The sequence below is a fragment of the Salmo salar genome, chromosome 13, assembly GCF_965601325.2.
Source record: "Salmo salar chromosome 13, fSalSal1, whole genome shotgun sequence".
Taxonomy (NCBI): Eukaryota; Metazoa; Chordata; class Actinopteri; order Salmoniformes; family Salmonidae; genus Salmo; species Salmo salar.
Window position 1 is genome coordinate 35,076,761 of NC_138303.1, and position 19,793 is coordinate 35,096,553.

The 19,793-nt window shown below is 44.7% G+C and overlaps 1 protein-coding gene across 13 annotated transcripts in view; it reads right to left on the bottom strand.

Annotated features, from left to right (window-relative positions):
• Positions 1 to 19,793, bottom strand: part of LOC106566912 (ankyrin repeat and SAM domain-containing protein 1A) — a 112,677-nt gene that overhangs the window by 11,977 nt on the left and 80,907 nt on the right. For 10 of the 13 annotated variants that reach the window (XM_082960011.1, XM_082960009.1, XM_082960008.1 and 7 more), the window contains 3 exons: positions 18,680 to 18,727; positions 16,400 to 16,469; positions 8,655 to 8,770 (listed from right to left, as the gene is read on the bottom strand). In XM_082960011.1, coding sequence (XP_082816137.1) covers positions 8,655 to 8,770; positions 16,400 to 16,469; positions 18,680 to 18,727 — 234 coding nt within the window. The remainder of the gene's footprint in view (positions 1 to 8,654; positions 8,771 to 16,399; positions 16,470 to 18,679; positions 18,728 to 19,793) is intronic. The other 3 variants (XM_082960010.1, XM_082960014.1, XM_082960006.1) reach the window with 2 other exon arrangements.

A 19,793-nucleotide genomic window follows, 5' to 3' on the forward strand; every position in this document is an offset into this window, starting at 1 on the left:
AATACCATCTACAGTCCCACACAAGACCATCTACAGTCCCACACAAGACCATCTACAGTCCCACACAAGACCATCTACAGTCCCACACAATACCATCTACAGTCCCACACAAGACCATCTACAGTCCCACACAAGACCATCTACAGTCCCACACAATACCGTCTACAGTCCCACACAATACCATCTACAGTCCCACACAATACCATCTACAGTCCCACACAATACCATCTACAGTCCCACACAATACCATCTACAGTCCCACACAATACCATCTACAGTCCCACACAATACCATCTACAGTCCCACACAATACCATCTACAGTCCCACACAAGACCATCTACAGTCCCACACAATACCATCTACAGTCCCACACAATACCATCTACAGTCCCACACAATACCATCTACAGTCCCACACAATACCATCTACAGTCCCACACAATACCATCTACAGTCCCACACAATACCATCTACAGTCCCACACAATACCATCTACAGTCCCACACAATACCATCTACAGTCCCACACAATACCATCTACAGTCCCACACAATACTATCTACAGTCCCACACAATATCATCTCCAAGGCTGGCACAGCCAGGCAAGAGAAACGGCTGGCTAATCAATGGATCAATCAGGGAATGGCAGGACAGTAGGGTGAAGGGGGCTGAAAGGAGCCTCCCTCCACTGAGCGCCATTGATCGGGGTCACTCGATGGGTCCATCCATTGGTCTGAAGAGGAATCATTTGTCATTACTCAAATGACCAATTAGCTAGGTGAGGTACTGTACGCACTGTGCATTAAGTTGCTCAGAATCTGCTACTGTACGAGCATCAACTTGGGAGGTGACACACACTTAGGATCATCTGCAGTGTTGTATATGAGCCCTGTGTTAATCCCACCATGAGAGCAGAGTCAGGGGGAAGGAAAGATGGAGGGATGGAGAGGGGAGGGAAATTGGGAGATGGATAGGAGGAAGGGAGAGGGCATCAGTGTGTGTGCCTATGGCACAGTGGAATCTACACAGGGGTGAAATTAGTTATTAAGACAAAAGGCTGCTGAGTGGACTGCGGTTCCCTGTGGCTCAGCCATGGCAGGGAAGCAGGCACCTAGGGAGTGACTGTGTGGATATAACTGTGTGCGTGTGCACTTTCTTTTGGCTCTACTGTATTAACCTGAGCGTATGAAAAGATCATGACTCAGGTATTTTCCACTCTGTTAGGATTATGTATGTGTTAATGAGAAAGCGAAAGAGAGAGAAGAGCCATAAGGGAGAGGCCTTCAAATTATTATAAATGTATTTTTTATCAGGGACAAAAAACATGTTTCCTTTATTCATCTAATAACTCATAGTGGAATGACGGATCGGAGCACACCTACGCTCAGACCTGAACTCATCAATTCATTAATCTCTCTCTGATGATGAAGTGGAATGAAGCGAGAGCAGAGCTGCCCACACCACCTAGATGTGGAGTGTTTACAGTTTGGAGCACACCGATGATGCTGTGTTTGGAATGCTAAAGGAGGAGCAGCTACCGTTCACATCAGCACCAGGATTCAATAACGTTACGCAACACAGGTACAGTATACCAAAGGCCTCTATGGAACACATACTGCCACAGTATACTGCCACAGTATACTGCCACAGTATACTGCCACAGTATACTGCCACAGTATACTGCCACAGTATACTGCTAATGCTGGGCCAGGGAGACAGTGAGTGGCAAAATGCTCCAAGCCAATGGTAAATAATACATATCAGTTTATTTTCAAATGAGGCCATATGAGGATCCAAAATGTAAAGGGGGAGTTATTCAACTGAGTGACAGCATAATGTTGTTCTCAATAGACGGGGTGGTTGTTTAGCAACAAAACCAACGGGTGCACAACTATGGGGCAAAACAGACGGGGTTGCATAGATTGTTGACAATATGTAAACTATATTTAGTCTCCAAAATGTACTGAAAACAAATACATTTGCACAATGAGCACTTGTTTTTTCTCAAATACATTGTTACAGACGGCTCTAAAGGAACTACACTGGACTTTGTGCAAACTGGAAAATACATATCCTGGTTCCGCATTTATTGTAGCTGGGGACTTTAATAAAGGAAATCTGAAGAAAACACTAGCGAAGTTTTAACACAACGCCTGCGCCGCTCGCACTTCAAAAACTCTACCAATGCTACTCTCCCTTCCAGGACGGTTACAAGGCCCTTCCCTGCCCTCCCTTCTTTCGGCAAATCAGATCACGCCTCCACCCTGCTCCTCTCTTCCTATAGGCAGAAACCCAAAAAGGAAGTACCTGTGGTAAGGACTATTCAATGCTGGTCTGACCAATTCGACATCGTGTATTTGCAGTGTTATTGTCAGTCACCGATGAGGTCAGAGGCTGCCATCCATGTCAATACAGAGCTGATTTCTAGGACTAACACAGTAACACACAATCCCTCATCCCTGGCTGACTGCATTTCTCTGATCCTGACACACATACTGTACTAAAACCAACTCCCCACATCTACCCCAGTTACCACGGAGACTAGAGGAGTGCCCTTGCCTCAATGACAAAGGAACCTTGAAGGGGATTATCCAATTCCTAATAAAAGGCAATTGAGTGGATGAAATTCTCCAACTGCCTGATATGAGACAAAATCCAACATTCACCTCCACCTCCCCCTGTATAAGGCTTATTCTAATCCCTTCACCCATGGCCTCAAACTGCAGGAGAACTTGTGATAAAGAGTTTCAATCAGACTCAAATGACTAGGAACTCTACGGGGTAATCTCGTTAAGAATCATCGTAAATGACTAGGAACTCTACGGGGTAATCTCGTTAAAGCCCTTTGACTAATGTTCTCTCTTTGCAGGTTATAGTAAGAATACATTACAGAGAGGGAGCTGTCTGCAGCATAGGGGACTGAACCATTAACGGTATGTGTATGTTGTTGTGTACCTGTGTCCATCCATTGGTATGCATAGTATGCGCAATGTACAGTATGTTTAATGCACAGTATAAAGTAGCATGTGAGTGAGCGTGGGTGTTTATAAATCAGTAACCTGTACATCAAATGAGCTCGACACAAAATGATCAAAACTGATTTCTTAATCTCAGGGAATGCAAAACATTTCAGAACAAGTGCCAAGGGTGAGTAAGGGGAAGCTAAACAGTCCTGTGTGCTATTGATAAGCTTCAGTGAATGGGGAAATGAGACAGAATGCCAGAGGAATCTAAAATGGTGGCTAAAATGGTGATAAAGGACATCTTAGATTACACCACCAGTGAACAGAACTCAATTCAACAAAGCAAGGGTCCTTCGAAAACGTATAAAACTCCTAAAAATGACCTCACTTTTTAACTATACAGAGACATGAAGAACCAGCTGTACAGGAACCTACATCATTCTACCGCAATTACACAATGCTTTGTTCAAAAACAGTCCTTGCTAACCTCTGTTACAACATATAATGTACCTAATGGATCAAACTGTTGTTTTTCTGTCATAGTTTGTCCTCCGTTCCATACATCTCAGTAAAGCTCTGCTTCCTCTTCTCTCCCTGGCACTTCATTAGAATTCTGCTTTCTCTCTGCTTGGATAGTTCTGCCTAGTGTTACACCTGAGGGCCATGACTGCTCCAGACTAAGTGTTAACTCTCAGAAGCAGGGTCATGAGCTTGGGGGACTGAGACAGTTAGCCTGGCTATGGACTAGCCCACCTACAGTATGTTATGCCAACTAAATAATAAAATGACTGGAGGGGCATCAAATGTGTTGTGTTTGTGTATGTATGCAGATTGTTAAAATGTCCATTCGTTTTGACAAATGGACATCAACAAAATAACTTACAACATTGAGCTAATCCTTTTTAAAATGTCTAAATGCACACAATAACAATGTTAAAAACCCCTTAGGCCCTTCCTCCGCTCTCCTTGAGTTGATTAGGCATGGCAATTAGTCTGTCCTGCTATTACCATATTACCATTACCTAGTCATCAGAGGCTGCAGTGTGTTCATTACGTGACTGATTTGTGTCGAGAGAACGAAGAAACAGAAGAGGTGGGGGAGAGAGGGAGAGAGAGAGAGAGAGGAGAGAGAGAGAGAGAGAGAGAGAGAGAGAGAGAGGAGAGAGAGAGAGAGAGAGAGAGAGACTGGACTGTGAGGATCACACAGGCTGGCGTATTCACAGAGGAAGACTGTTTGGCTGGCTGGCGGCGCCACTCCTCTGATGTTGCTCATTGCCATCATTGTGATGTTTGATTACAAGCCGAGCAGCAGTCTAAGTCTCTTCCCTGGGTAATCATTACCGCTACTGTGTATGCCTGCGACTCCTCTGCTGGCCTCAGAGACTTCAAGGAAATTCATTCCTTTTGACTGCATTGATGAACACGCGCTCTACTGCTGTGAAGTCTCAGCAACAGAGTGGGAGCCTCGAAAAAGATGGAGACGTTGTGAACGCCAACTCAGTGTTGTTTCTCTCACAGTACCGCCTGCCACTAGTAAGATGCTCTTTGAGTTAGACTAGTAATTTATGTACAAAGAGGAAGTGTCGTTTTTTTGCGACAGGCATTATCAGTTTAACTGTCAGCATACAGAGTAGAGAGTCTTAGAAGGGATGCTTGCCTCTTCGACTCGTTCCCTCTGGGTCAATAGAGAAACGAATCTCATTAATTTTATAAAGGGCTTCTCCTTCGCTTGTGTCCGACAACACAATACAATCACTGTTATCGTATTGATCTGGTGTTGGGCGCGGCCAAGGAGAGATCACAGTACTCTGCCTGCTGGAATAAATTGAGCTTAATTAGGAACTGTCAAGGCTGCTCTGTACACCACAACAACACTGACTCACCCCATAACCAAGGGTAAAAGCTTCAGATGGCGACGATCCTTTCAATTCTACATTTATTTTTGTGCAGTCAGTATGATTTGAAGGAAAAATGAAGGAAAAATGCTTCAAAATGTCATTTCATTTTCTGACAGCACATACTTTGAATAGCTGAACCTAAAATCTGAGTTGTTGAACAACTGGCAAAGCAGTCTTCATAATCAAACTCCACTCAATTAGGCATCTTCAGACGGACATTTTTGGAGCGTGTGATGTTTGTGTACCCCACTGGCCGACATGTGGCGCTCAGTGCTGGGAAGGTTTATTAATGAGAGGGGTGTATGAGGGGCTTATGATCAGCTATCACAACCTACTGCTAATGGGCCAGAAGTCCAGGGATTAATATAAATACATTTATCTGCCTGCTAAGTACAGTTTTCATTACTTCTGGTGAAGAATGTCAACTTCCTTCCAAATTAGGTAAAAAATACAGGCCCAGTACAGCTGGCAAGAGCAGACAAACATTGTTTCCCAGACAGAAACCCAAAGAAGACCTTGGAATAAACACACACCCTCTCGTGCATAGGGAGGGATGTAGAGTCACTGGTGCTTAGCATGCATGAAATGGTACTTGTTGAAGAGCCAATACAGCCGCACCCCTAGGCTAATATATTACATTTGTTTATATGGGTCTCAAGCTTGAAATGCTTGATTGATTACAAACCAATCCACCCAGATCTGAGAGAATGTACTGAGTCCTGCGGGTGGGAGCACTTTGGAAAGTAACAACAGGGAACTTCTGATTTCGAGGCACACATTGAGAACCCTTAAAGGTCACCATTTACTGAAATAGAGGACAAGAAGAAATGTTACAAAATGGTTACTGCTTTTGTCCAAATCCCTCCTACAGAATGGAGCAACGCAGGTGGTCTGAGCCCAGGAAAATAGATAGGAAATTGTCAGTGTCGAGAATTGCCAGAAAGAGGAGGAATAAAATGAGGGGATAAGGGAGGAGTGAGGAAGGCAGGGAGGGAGAGAAGGGGAGACTGACAGAGCTTCAAGTCAGAGAATTTAACACAGGTATTGATGTCAAGAGAGGGAGGGATGGAGAGAAAAGTTGACTAAACTTAGCCCAAAACCTGTCACCCCTTCCCAACACCACATCCTTCCCCCAAGCTCCAGAGTCTGAAACCCAGAGAAATAAACTAAATCAGGTGTGAGAGAGCAGCCCTCTAAAAATCACACTGGAGAATGAGCTGCAATTTGCCTGCCTATGCTGAATATTCTCCCATGATGTAACAGTTAATGAAAGATAATCATAGCAGGTGCATTTTAATGTAGCGTATCCACTCTGACACAGCTGCTCCATTCAGCCATCAAACCAAAGTGCCAATATAGACAAGGCCAGGGCTGGGAATCATAAACCCAGGCCAAACTGCTCATGGTCAGGCTGTTGCCTCTGAGGTTGTGGTTAAGCCATGGGTGAATATGATCCACTCTTGTGTGACTAGATCAGAGACAAAGAAAACCCACTGAGGGAGGATAAAAATGAACAGGAAATACAACGAGAGAGAACAAGGGAATGCGGTCTTCTCCGTAGACCCACTCCGGCTACAATTTATGACCGTCCCTCACGTAAATCACTGTAACCACAGCAGACAATCAACACTTCCCATTGACCTTCACTGTCTGGAAAAGAGAGTAAAGACATTGGAACTAGAAAGTGCTGTGACTGCATCCCTTCACCAACACTCTGCTAAAAACAGTAGGTAATGCATCATGTCCCCTCTAAGTAGGGAAGGACACATTCAGCACCTGTGACTGTAGATATTTTAAGGGGGAAGCACGCACGCATGCACCACACTCTTCTGAGAGTGAGATGACTGTTTCAGGGAGGTGTGTGTGAGTTTGTGTACATGTTTTCCTTCCTTATCAGGACCACAATGTTCTGACAAGTCACCAGAATGTCTGGACAAGGTAGGAAAATAAGAACAAGTCTGGACATTTTTCATGTCCCCAAATTTGTTCAAATGCTATTTTAGGCTTACGGGTTAGGTTTAGGGTTAAGGTACGGGTTAGGTTTAAGGTTAGGTTCAGGGGTTAGGGGATATAGGATTTTAAATGGGAATCCATTTTTCTCCCCAAAAAGTCCTGAAAATGCACGAAAACAAAGCTGTGTGTGTAGGTACAGCGGTAAGCCCTGGTGAGATGGGACAACATTGCCCTCTAATTTACACCTCGCAGCCCACTCCCCTGCCAGGCCAGCTGAGACCTCCATCCTCCCCTGCATCAATACCCCCCTGCAGCTGCTAAAAAACCAAACAGGGCTGGAAAACAACAACACAGCACATTGGGGGCTGGATAACCCCCGTCGGCCCGGCAACACCAGCCCGACGGTTATTGAGATAGTTATATTACGGTGAGGCAGCAGCTGGTACTCAGGCAGCCAATTGATTGCGAGTGAACGAATTTGAGACCATGCCGGTACTGGCTGAGCAGCTGTAAGGTGAGAGTATGGTAGGAGGTAAATGGTGATCCCAACAGCAATAATGACATCAAACACATAACTGCTGACAGCAGGGTGATAACACAGGTCATGTTGGACTTGAAAACCTGGGAATAGGCTGAATAGGTTTGGTGTGCATGGTGCAGCTTTCTGTTCTGTTAACACAGAGCCTAGTTAGCTCTCGTGTTAACCCTTTCCACATCCCCCCCTCGCCTGAAAGCTCCATCTGCTGCGCTGTGACATGTTCTTGACTGCGGCTCTTTTTTTTTTATTGTGGCAGAGTCCTTGAAAATATTTGACAGTCATTTATTCAAGGCATTCGTGACTGACTGTCAGTGTGTGTGTTTGATAGAAAGGGAGCCTAGGGAGTTCGCTGGTCTTTTCATCTTTAAAGGATTTGGTTTAATTGCGTTTACAGAGGTATTTAGAGCCGCTGGCCCAGTAAACAGGAACATCACATTATTGGGATGTGATGCCAACGCCCTCCGTCACCACCAGTCGGGTGAACATCATCTAATCAGACAGCCACTGAGTGGAGGGGCCCCAATAAATCCAATCAACATCCAGCCTGATCCAGGCATCAAACCAACCAACTGTTACAGTCCTGTCAGGAGGGCAGGAGAGGAATCATTTTCCAACAAGTTAAATTGGATAGAATGTTTGCTACATAAACAAACACCCTTCTCAAATATTTTAAAGGAAAAGCTTCGTCATCATGCAATTCAGGTATAACCTTTGTGATTGAACAAAAGGCAATATTTCAAAAAGCTTGTATGTGAATGAAATTTCTGAAAAAGACATCACACAAGGACAGGACCCCTTGAGGACCTGGGTCTTAATGCAGAGAGGAGAATCACAAAGGTGTGATTGAATGAAAGGAGGAGGCAGGAATCTCAGGGGGGTTTAAGTAAATTGGAATTTACAGGGAAAGCTAATGGGATCTGCTAAGGCTAACGGATGGCTGCAACGATATTTGATTAATACCCACTGAAGGAGGAGAAGGAAAAGACTGACTCTCTGACTTTGAAAGTAGGTAGGCAGGTAGAACAAAATAAAAGAGAATTACAGAAGATGAATGACAGTGATACAGATAGAGACAGTGAGACCGAGAGAGATGGTGAGACTGACAGTGAGAGTGAGAGAGAGTGACGGTGAGAGCCGGTGAGAGACAGTGAGACACAGTGAGCCAGAGCCGGTGAGAGACAGTGAGAGACAGTGAGAGACAGTGAGCCGAGAGAGAGAGAGAGAGAGAGAGAGAGAGAGAGAGAGAGAGAGAGAGAGAGAGAGAGAGAGAGAGAGAGAGGAGGGGTGTGTACTAGTCACTCACCATGTAGTGCAGGTCATCGAAGCCGTTGAGCAGTAGCTTGCTCTCGTACTGCGGCAGCCCCACGTGCTCCAGCCAGTCTCCCACGGGCTGGTCCAGCAGCCGCCCGGCCGCCCCACCTGCAGACAGAGGGAAGCGCTTGAGCAGGGAGAAGCCGTTGAGCCGGTAGCAGCGGCACTCTGACGACGACACATGGCACTGCCACATCATCCTGGGCCAGCAGAGCCGAGCGCACCAGCACCAAGAGGGCAGGGGAGACAGCTTGGCGGTAGCACCACAGTGGGCATGCGTCAGCTCCCGCACAGCAGCGGGGGCCAAACCAATGACTTAGGATCGGGTTTAATAACAAACCCCTGGGTCTCAGGGGCTTACGGGGTTGGGTGTCGAGGGGGTTTGGGGTCCCCTCTGCTGGTTAACAGTATGAGTCCTGTGTCCAGACTGCTGTGTTCACCAGCTCAAATCCACTCAAAAACAAGTGTAGATTGAACAGAGTCGAGAACAGCCACACATGTAACATTGTTCTGCTTAGAACGACAACCATAGACAAAATGTTCCACTTCCACAAAACAAATTGCATTAACACTCCAAGATGAGTTCTCTTAAAACAGGAAATAGGCTATTCTGTCTAAAGTTGCAAGCATGCAGATTCATCTTCCTGCTAATTTGCTCTAGATGTTAATGAGGGGGAGTGTCTCTGAAACGAGAGAGAAGCGTATCACAGAATTTAGGCGATTCGTTCCGGCCCAGTGAAAAGTTCTTTAGAACTCGCACAGAGTAGCAGGGAGCTGGGTGATTAAAACAGTGCATCCCATGGCCCATCCCTGTTTCTCCCCACTCCTCCTCACAGTCAGCAGATCATACACACACTGTCACGCACAAGGCAGGAATCTCCCACCTGGATCACATGACGTGTGAATCAGGAAACCCAGCGTGGCAGAGAGGAGCGACAGGTACTAACAGAAAACCAGAGAGTGACGATAATGAGCTTCAGATGACTATGATAAATCAATCAGGTGTACCAGCTATGCTTGGTATTAACTCAAAGGCCTCCTTGTGGCTCCTGAAACAGGGAATACACTATGCTGTAATGAGCAAAGGTTGAGCTGGTGCTTTGACTCTGGACCTGTGAACAATTGAATCTAATACATTAACTAGTTCATTCTGATAAAAGCTAACTCAATGCATGAACCTTTGCGTTAATCCTAATCGTTTAGAATGCTAAGGTCAGAAGCTTTCGTGACTTGTGATCCACATGACTAATTTAAGGCAAAGCTGAATATTAAAACATCCCAGCTAAAATAATCTGTCCCCAGTGCAGCCATCTGCCATCGCTTCTTATACAGTTGGTCTAGTATCATTCAAATTAATTGCAAATCATTTACATTTCTAAATAGGAGCACTTGAGATGCAATGCTTTTTCTGTGCCTCAATGATGTATAAGATATATCAAACTCATCAATACAAAGACATCAAATCCTACAACAGACTAATACAAAAACAATCTATATAACAATCAATATGGTTTGGGACCCTATTTAAACACAATGTCCTGTCCGAGTCCACACAGTTCTGCTCCTGTCATTCCACACAGCACACAAACAGACTTCAGTTTTTTCCACAGGCAGCACACTTCGAAGTATGAACAAATCTAGCAAGTATCCAGTCTTATACTTCATCCGGCTTTTTAGACCCGTTTCAAGTCTCCAGGTTACACTGCTCTTCAGGCTCACTCTTCATGCACACAGTGTCATTCACCGGCTCCCTCCTTTAAAACGGCAGCTCCTTCTGTTAAAACTTCGATTCACCACACAACGTGTCCAGGCAAACGAACGGTCTACACACAATCTGAGAGATGCTCGGGGTGGTGTCCTTCCATTGTCCTGACTGTTCACTGTACTTCTGCCAGCGATTCCTCTCCTCCCCCTCCCTTTTGCTCACTCTCACTCCCCTCCTCACTCGCGCTTCCCCATTACTCCCTCCCTTCTCTCCCACCCTTTCCCTCTCTCGCTCCCCCTCCCTCTGATACACTGCAGGTCTGCTGTTCATCGTCTGTGAGCTGCTGTCATTCCAAGCACCTACATGGACCCTGTCCCTCACTACATCCACTGTTGCTCCCTGCTATTCTGATCTCAATCCTTTTGTTTTGTTTTCATACTCTGGAAATCTCTCCATCTGTCCTTGCTAAGAAACTCATCAGCTAACAGGAAATGAAGGACATGGGTGTTGGGACCAGTATTATAGGGACCAGCAAGAGGGAACTTCACAGCACCCCCTGCTAGTTACCACCACCACTGTGGAGAAAGAGGAATACACAGGGCTCGATCAGAGAGAGAGAACAGTACAGTGCCTCTTCACATGGTGAGCATAAAAAAGAGCCTTTCTTAAATAAGTATTTCCTGCTGCAGATCCCATGATGATCTGCTGACAGCAGTGGCCAGGCTTCTTGTGTCTCTCTGTGTTTCATAATGTTCCTTCAATTTGTAAGAGGCTGAATGTATCTCACCGGAGAAAGCATTCGAGCGAGACAGACAGAGCACCTCTGTCTCTGTAGCCCAAGCCCATCTCTCTGATGCTGTCTGGTCAAAAATAATGTAAAAAAGCTAACGTTTAAGTTCCTTGCTCAGAACATATGAAAGCTGGTGGTTCAATATTCCCAGTTCTTCAACATTCCCAGTAAATAAATATTCGGTTGCAGTTATTATAGGAAATATGACACGTCGACCATTTCTCTCTATACCATTTGTATTTCATATACCTTTGACTATTGGATGTTCTAATAGGCACTGTAGTATTGCCAGCCTAATCTCAGCAGTTGATAGACTTGAAGTCATAAACAGCGCTGTGAAGCAAGCATTGCTAAGAGCTGCTGGCAAACGCAGTAAAGTTTGAATGAATGCTTACCAGCCTGCTGCTGCCTACCGCTGCTCAGTCAGACTTCTCTATCAAATCATAGACTTAATTATAATACCATAACACACAGAAATATAAGCCTTTGGTCATTAATATGGTCAAATCCGGAAACTATCATTCCGATAACAAAACGTTTATTCTTTCAGTGAAATACGGAACCGTTCCGTATTTTATCGAACTGCTGGCAACCCCAAGTCTAAATATTCCTGTCACATTGCACAACCTTCAATGTTATGTCATAATTATGTAAAATTCTGGCAAATTAGTTTGCAACGAGCCAGGTGGACCAAACTGTTGTATATACCCTGACTCTGTGTGCAATGAACGCAAGAGAAGTGACACAATTTCCCTAGTAATATTGCCTGCGAACATGAATTTATTTTAACTCAATATGCAGGTTTAAAAAAATATACTTCTGTGTATTAATTTTAAGAAAGGCATTGATGTTTATGGTTAGGTACATTGGTGCAACGACAGTGCTTTTTTCGCGAATGTGCTTTTGTTAAATCATCACCGTTTGGCGAAGTTGGCTGTGATTCGATGATAAATGAACAGGCACCGCATTGTTTATATGCAACGCAGGACAAGCTAGTTAACCTAGTAATATCATAAACCATGTGTAGTTAACTAGTGATTATGTGAAGATTGATTGTTTTTTATAAGATAAGTTTAATGCTAGCTTGCAACTTACCTTGGCTCCTTGCTGCACTCGCATAACAGGTAGTCAGCCTGCCACGCAGTCTCCTCGAGGAGCGCAATGTAATCGGCTATAATCGGCTTCCAAAAGTGACGATTACCGATTGTTATGAAAACTTGAAATCTGCCCTTATTAATCGGCCATGCCTATCGGTCAACCTCTAGTTTAAATAGACAGCTCGGTGCATTCAGCTTGTCAACACTTCTTACAAAAACAAGCAGTGATGAAGTCAATCTCTCCTCCACTTTGAGCCATGAGAGATTGACATGCATATCATTAATGTTAGCGCCCCGTGTATATTTAAGGGCCAGCCGTGATGCACTGTTCTGAGCCAATTGTAATTTTCCTAAGTCCCTCTGTGGCACCTGACCACACGACTGAACAGTAGTCCAGGTGCAACAAAACTAGGGCCTGTAGACCTGTCTTGTTGATAGTGCTGTTAAGAAGGTAGAGCATCGCTTTATTATGGACAGACTTCTCCCCATCTTAGCTACTACTGCATCAATATGTTTTGACCATGACAGTTTACAATCCAGGGTAACTCCAAGCAGTTTAGTCACCTCAACATGCTCAATTTCAACATTATTCTTTACAAGTTGAGGTTGAGGTTTAGGGTTTAGTGAATGATTTGTCCCAAATACAATGCTTTTAGTTTTTGAAATGTTTAGGGCTAACTTATTCCTTGCCACCATTCTGAAACTAACTGCAGCTCTTTGTTAAGTGTTGCAGTCATTTCATTCGCTGTAGTAGCTGACGTGTATAGTGTTGTCATCCGCATACATAGACACACTGGCTTTACTCAATGCCAGTGGCGTGTCGTAAAAATGGAAAAAAAGTAAGTGGACTAGACAGCTTCCCTGGGGAATTCCTAATTCTACCTGGATTATGTGGACTTCACCAGACAGATGTTGCTCTCAGTTTTTGTGATGAAACAAAGGTGTAGTTTAATGTATTCTGCAACTGTGTCTTCTTATTGTTTCGGCCTATATATCACGGTAGCAAGTTATATGAACTAGCATGTTATAGAGCAAACAACGCAATTCTCACAACACATTGGTTGTAATATGGCTTTTTTTTCCCTGGCTTGGCTTCCCCGGTGATTTTACCTCTGCACCGTTACTGCTCATTAAGATAGTGCTGGAGGAGTGGGAGCCATAGAGATAGCACCGGTTTTACCTCTATGGTGGGAGCGAAGCAGGTCTAGCTGGTGGTTAAGATGCTGTAGTTGATGTAGACTAATTCAGAGGCAGGTTAACAACCTAAACAACCACAGAAGGAGCAGGCCAGGGTAATAACAACAGCTGCAGTGGGCCTGCCTAATTTTTGCAAGTCTGCAAGGGAACATGAGCTCATCCCCTAACATACATGCCTGTTAATATTTTAACAGCTCACTTCAAAGCAGACCACAACAAACAAGCAAAAAACTGCCAGAATGCAATAACGAGATGGCCAACGGTTTTCATTTTTCCTCTTTTCATTGGAATATAGCCGTCGGCTTAAGAGTCTGGGTTAGGCTAGTTCATCTTCCTTCTGTGACTTTAAAGGAGAAGCATACTGTAGAGAAGAAAATGGGAGGATGGGGGAGGAGGCTGACAGGGATGGAGAACATGGTTCTGGTTCACTACCACAGTCCCCGAGTGACCATCCATCAGACCTAAAGGACAGGCCAGCTTCATGCTATAGGAGTGCTGCAGACAGTATTGCAGGCTAACGTGTGGTATACATTATTCACTGCAGTATTCACTGCAATTTACAGTAATACACCTGGTCCCTTCCTAGTTTAGCCATTTTGTCCCACAGCCACAAAGGAAACATGGGCAAAACCAGCAGAAGTGGCGTAACAATCTGGGTCAGAAAACAGTGTCTGAATAGACAGCCTTAAACCAAGGACAGCCACAGTGTGAGCCAAATGGATCCATGTCTTTACAGTAAACCTTCTGCTTAGGCTACATAGAACACACTGGGAATTGTTGAAGGTCATTTCTGACAATGGTCGATTCAACTCAACTATTGATCTCCATTCAAAATAAAGCCATGTCCTTCACTGGCACTAAAGTAATCTTTTGTGACCGACCCACTTGTATAATGGGTCCCTCGTATGTGCTATCCAAAGAGCCAGCTGGCCACCCGGATGGTACCTTTGTGTCTCTGGCTCAGTCATCACTAACATCACTCCATTCATCACTTCCCACATGCTCTCTATACCGCCAGTGTGGTTATCATTATTCAGGCATGTACTGCATCTTTCAATAGCCGGCTCAGTTCCCCGGCTTTAAGCCATTCGCATGGATCAAATGACTGGTCTCCAGGGACCATTACAAAGCCCAAATAGTATACACATGAAGTGGTGGTGGTGACTTCCCTAACAGAATGACTAAAGGCACACACACGCGCACGCCCGCACGCACGCACGCACACAAATAGGATTCCAAGGCGTGAACAACAATGCCAGCTGTATTATACACTTATATTAAGACTAATGGATGTGGCTTTGAAGAAAACAGAAAGCTGTGAAATGGAACAAACAAAAAATCACGAGGTACTTGTTGAATCATCTCAGCCAAAATAGCCAATTGTGTAATGAAGAGTTGTTCTTAAAGCATCAGGGACACAGGGTTGGATTCACAGAGCACATCATTCTAACTGGGATGGATTGTATTACACAAGAGGATAAAAGGAAGATCAAATCTAGAGGAGAGAAACTCATTTATTTCTTATCTTTCTAATGTCAAGCTGGACATCAGAAAGATGGGTTTTGGGAGTCTTAACGAGAATGAGTTGTCATGTTTATGTAAAGTATGTAAATGTATGCAAAATACACCCCTTAAAATGAGTGGATTCGGCTATTTCAGCCACACCCGTTGATGACAGGTGTACATAATCGAGCACACAGCAATGCAATCTCCATAGCCACACATTGTCAGTAGAATGGCCTTACTGAAGAGCTCAGTGACTTTCAACTTGGCACCACCATAGGATGCTACCTTTTCAACAATTCAGTTTGTCAAATTTCTGCCCTGCTAGAGCTGCCCCGGTCAATTGTAAGTGATGTTATTGTGAAGTGGAAACGTCTAGGAGCAACAACGGCTCAGCCACGAAGTGGTTGGCCACACAAGCAGAGAACGGGACTGCCGAGTGCTGAAGCGCGCAGCTCGTGAAAATCGCCAGTCCTCGGTTGCAACACTCACTACGGAGTTCCAAACTGCCTCTGGAAGCAACGTCAGCACAAGAACTGTTCGCCGGGAGCTTCATGAAATGGGTTTCCATGGCCAAGTGTCGGCTGGAGTGGTGTAAAGCTCGCCGCCATTGGACTCTGGAGCAGTGGAAACACGTTCTCTAGAGTGATGAATCACGCTTCACCATCTGGCAGTCCAAAGGATGAATCTGGGTTTGGCGGATGCCAGGAGAACAACTGTAAAGTTTGGTGGAGGAGGAACAATGGTCTGGGGTTGTTTTTCATGGTTTGGGCTAGGCCCCTTAGTTCCAGTGAAGGGAAATCTTAATGCTACAGCATACAATGACATTCTAGACAATTATGTGCTTCCAACTTTGTGGCAATAGTTTGTGGAAGGCCTTTTCCTGTTTCAGCATAACAATGCCCCCATGCACAAAGCGAGGTCCATACACAAATGGTTTGTCGAGATCAGTGTGGAAGAACTTGACTGGCCTGCACAGAGCCCTGACCACAACCCCATCGAACACCTTTGGGATAAATTGGAACGCCGACTGCGAGCCAAGCCTAATCAACCAACATCAGTGCTCGACCTCACCAATGCTCTTGTGGCTGAATGGAAGCAAGTCCCCGCAGCAATGTTCCAACATCTAGTGGAAAGCCTTATCAGAAGAGTGGAGGCTGTTATTGCAGCAAAGGGGGGAACAACTCCATATTAACGCACATGATTTTGGAATGAGATGTTTGATGAACAGGTGTCCACATACTTTTAGTCATGTAGTGTATATTAGAATAGGCTTACTTGAAAATAAAGGAGCAGGGAATTTAAGTATGGATGTTCTTAAATAAAAGTGACAGGGGAAATTTTACCTGTACCATCTTCACTAAGTGGAATAAGTGGATGAATTGCATATGCAATTATAATATCTTTAGTCATGTAAAATGCTTAGGGTGAGGGACTCATCTTACCTGGGGTAGAGTACTGCTGGTCTCTAGAGAAATCAATGCCTGCTCCAATCAATGTCATGATCTTCTCAATCTGAGGAGGGGAACAGAGCAGAGTGTCAGAGGAAAAGACAAGATGGCTGCCACACCTCTCACCACCAAGGGGACAAGAGTTACCCCCATCCATTGAACCCCACCACCGCAGTACAGTAGCCCACAATGAACCCTTATCAAAGCAGAACTTGGCTATCATGACTTCACATAAACACTGAACACTTTTAAGAATGGTAGACAAATCATGTACAATCTTGCTGGCCAGACTGAGGCCTGGGGGCTGTGTGAAGAGAATTGGCTAACCTGTTAGTAAGAATTGATACAAAATGACTATGTGAGTATCATGTTACAACTGTATTTTTAGAGGGACTGCAGCGTAGCCTGGTTAACTTCATTTCAAGTCTTTGCAGCCTGCAGTCAAAACAATGTAACAATGTAGCTAGGCTTAATATTACATCATGAGTGAGCGAGCCATTTTGTCATTAATTCATTTCTAGTAATTAATGGCAAACTGAATCAGACTTCAGCGGAACAGAAGCCACATTTCACTGGAGAAAAGGAACTGGGGTTGCGTCTTAAAGATGACGGTGGTTTTATTTCCCTACGCCTGGGACCTTCGGGTTTCCTGCTGTCTGCTTTGTAAATTTACAATAGACCACAATATGACCACCACCACCACCACCAGGCGATACATGCAAACCCAAGAGACACTTGTTACTGAATAGATCACAACTGAGCATGCCTCTGACACACACAGTACACACCTTCCCCGTCTCATGCATCATCCCCCTACACTACAGCCATGATACACGGGTACACAGATAATTCACCCATGCACATGAAAGCAAACCCATACACCCCCACGCAGACACCCCCAGAGCCATCTCTTGACACCCATTCAGCAGCACAGCGAAGAAACAGCAGCAGTGGACCGTACAGCAGGGAGATTACACCTGTCACACACACCACAGACCACTGTCACAGCCCGCCCTCCTCCAGGCCCGGCCCTGGGATGGGGACAGAGGAGGGCCAACAAAGACTGCTGTCAGAGCTGTCAGCCACTGTCAGCCAAACACTTTCATCTCCACCATACAGGATATCATGTGCTCTGTCATGAGAGACAGACTCTTTTCCTACATGAGGCCCCTTTTTCCTAGTTTGGAACGGATGGTTATTTCACGACTGACACTTCATTTTATCAGTGATCTGTGATCACTTTGAATGAGAGAAGTCATTTCACACAGGACACATTTTATGGTTTTGATGTGAAAATCCTTGTGTTTGATGATGCGGTCAAATATCATCAGTTCTTTGGCACAGTAGTAAAGAAAAAGGCTACAACTTTAAAAGCAATGGAATTTAGTTGCCTAAAGCACTTTATGGAAGAGCCCTCTTTATTATTTTAGACTGCATCCATGTGAGAGGTCAGATGCCGGTTCTGATCCCTCCTCTCTCAGAGATCACGTCAACATATTGTCTGATCCCCCCCTCTCTCAGAGATCACGTCAACATATTGTCTGATCCCCCCCTCTCTCAGAGATCACGTCAGTATATTGTCTGATTTAACCTCTGGTTGAGACTTCATGTTGCCTAGAGGCACAAAATGACCATCTACTGCTCTCTACCACTACAGTAGACTCATTGAAAAAAGAGGTGGGAGTTATCCCAAATTATACACATTAGACCAGAATAATGGACGTTGATTGTATGTGCTTTTTCCCAGTTTGTACAAAGGTGAGTGTCAGTTTTTCAGGTCAATGCACAAAGAACCGGCCTGGCCTCTTATGTAACCTTAAAGTGGAAGAGGAGAGTGATGCATTAGCCCCACAGGAGAAGACCACCTTGGAAATCATTTTAATTGGATACCTTGGCCAGTTTGACACTTGAGGCCATACATTATTCCCAGCAAGAAGATAAGAGTGGAAATTAGTGTTGAGAGTGATTACTGTTCAATCATCATGGGAAGATGAAGCTAACAACGATGGGCGCAATAAAACAAGGTAAATACGAAATGTCTAGCAATTGAGCACAAGTATACTTTGAGGAATCACACTCACTAGGTTGCTTGCCTTGCATACAAAGCAGTGAACAACAGACTACAGGTTAGACTGATGAGTTACAAGAGCATCCCCAAAAAGGTTCTTCCCAAAAAGAAAAGTCCTATTCACCTCCATCAAAAAGAAGAAGAGGAAGGCCCCACCACAGAAAGAGAAGAGGACCAGAAGATGTATGAAGGACATGCGCTCTTACACTTTCAAAGGACTGAGATCTCAGACGAGGTAATGTGGGAGGCATCTGCTGAGAGAGTGTCAGGTTGTTTTCATTTTCACATATTCATTTCTATCCACAAATCATTTTGGGCCCAGCAGTGCAAAATGTGTGAAACCAGACCAGTCTCCCGACATGAACAACCCTAAAAATGGAAAACATAAAACTAAAATCCCATATGGCCTTAGCAAAGGTCCTCATTGAAAAGAACATCCTGCATCAAAAACTGAACTGCAGCTGTGAGAGTACTTTGTTGACGAGCGATGCCTGGCTGTTTAAGGTCTTAATGCATACTAGGTCATTACAGCATCAAAACCATTTTGTAAACTATGAACCGGCATCATATAGCCATCCTGCTGATCATTTAAAGAGCTATAGTGTGTGGGCGGTAATACTCTTCTGAACTCGTCTTTTCCATTATTCATTTTCAAAGTTAATCCCGATTACCTGCATGGAAGACACTGCATTTTCACTTCAATGCAGTGTGAAAGATAGAGATGAGAGAGAGAGAGAGCATGAAAGAGATCAAAGTCATTTCTATCTCCCAATTCTAACACCCTACACTGAGGAGCAACACAGTCCATACAGAACAATAACCAGCCTCACCGTCATCCAGACAGATCAGAAACAGCGTTAACACTCACAAACCTCTCCATGCAGTGCCATCCGAGATGGCTCTCTTTTTACACTCCAGGTGTCAAAAGAACAACAATACTGCAGCTAAAGGCCCTGCTGACAAATAAACATGTGAATAGCATAACAATCACGAGCAGAAAGACAAGCGACAGCTTGGGACTTTTTATGACAGCTAGCGACACGCTGGCTGACTCAGTCAGGTGATTTGAAAGAGCGGGGACTAAACTTCCCATCATCATCCGCGGCGTCTCCATAGCAGGCAACCTCCATAGTGGCGCTCCTCTCTGTGTGCTCAGTAAGGATGAGGCAGATGCTCAAAAGAAGGGGGACAAGAGGGGTTAGCATGTGGAATGTGGGGGGGGGGGGTCCCCCTCTGTTCTCTCTGCCCCTCCCTCCTCATGAAGTCGTCCGCTCCGTGGCGTTGGAATTGATATCTTCACAATGTACACAGCACGGAACG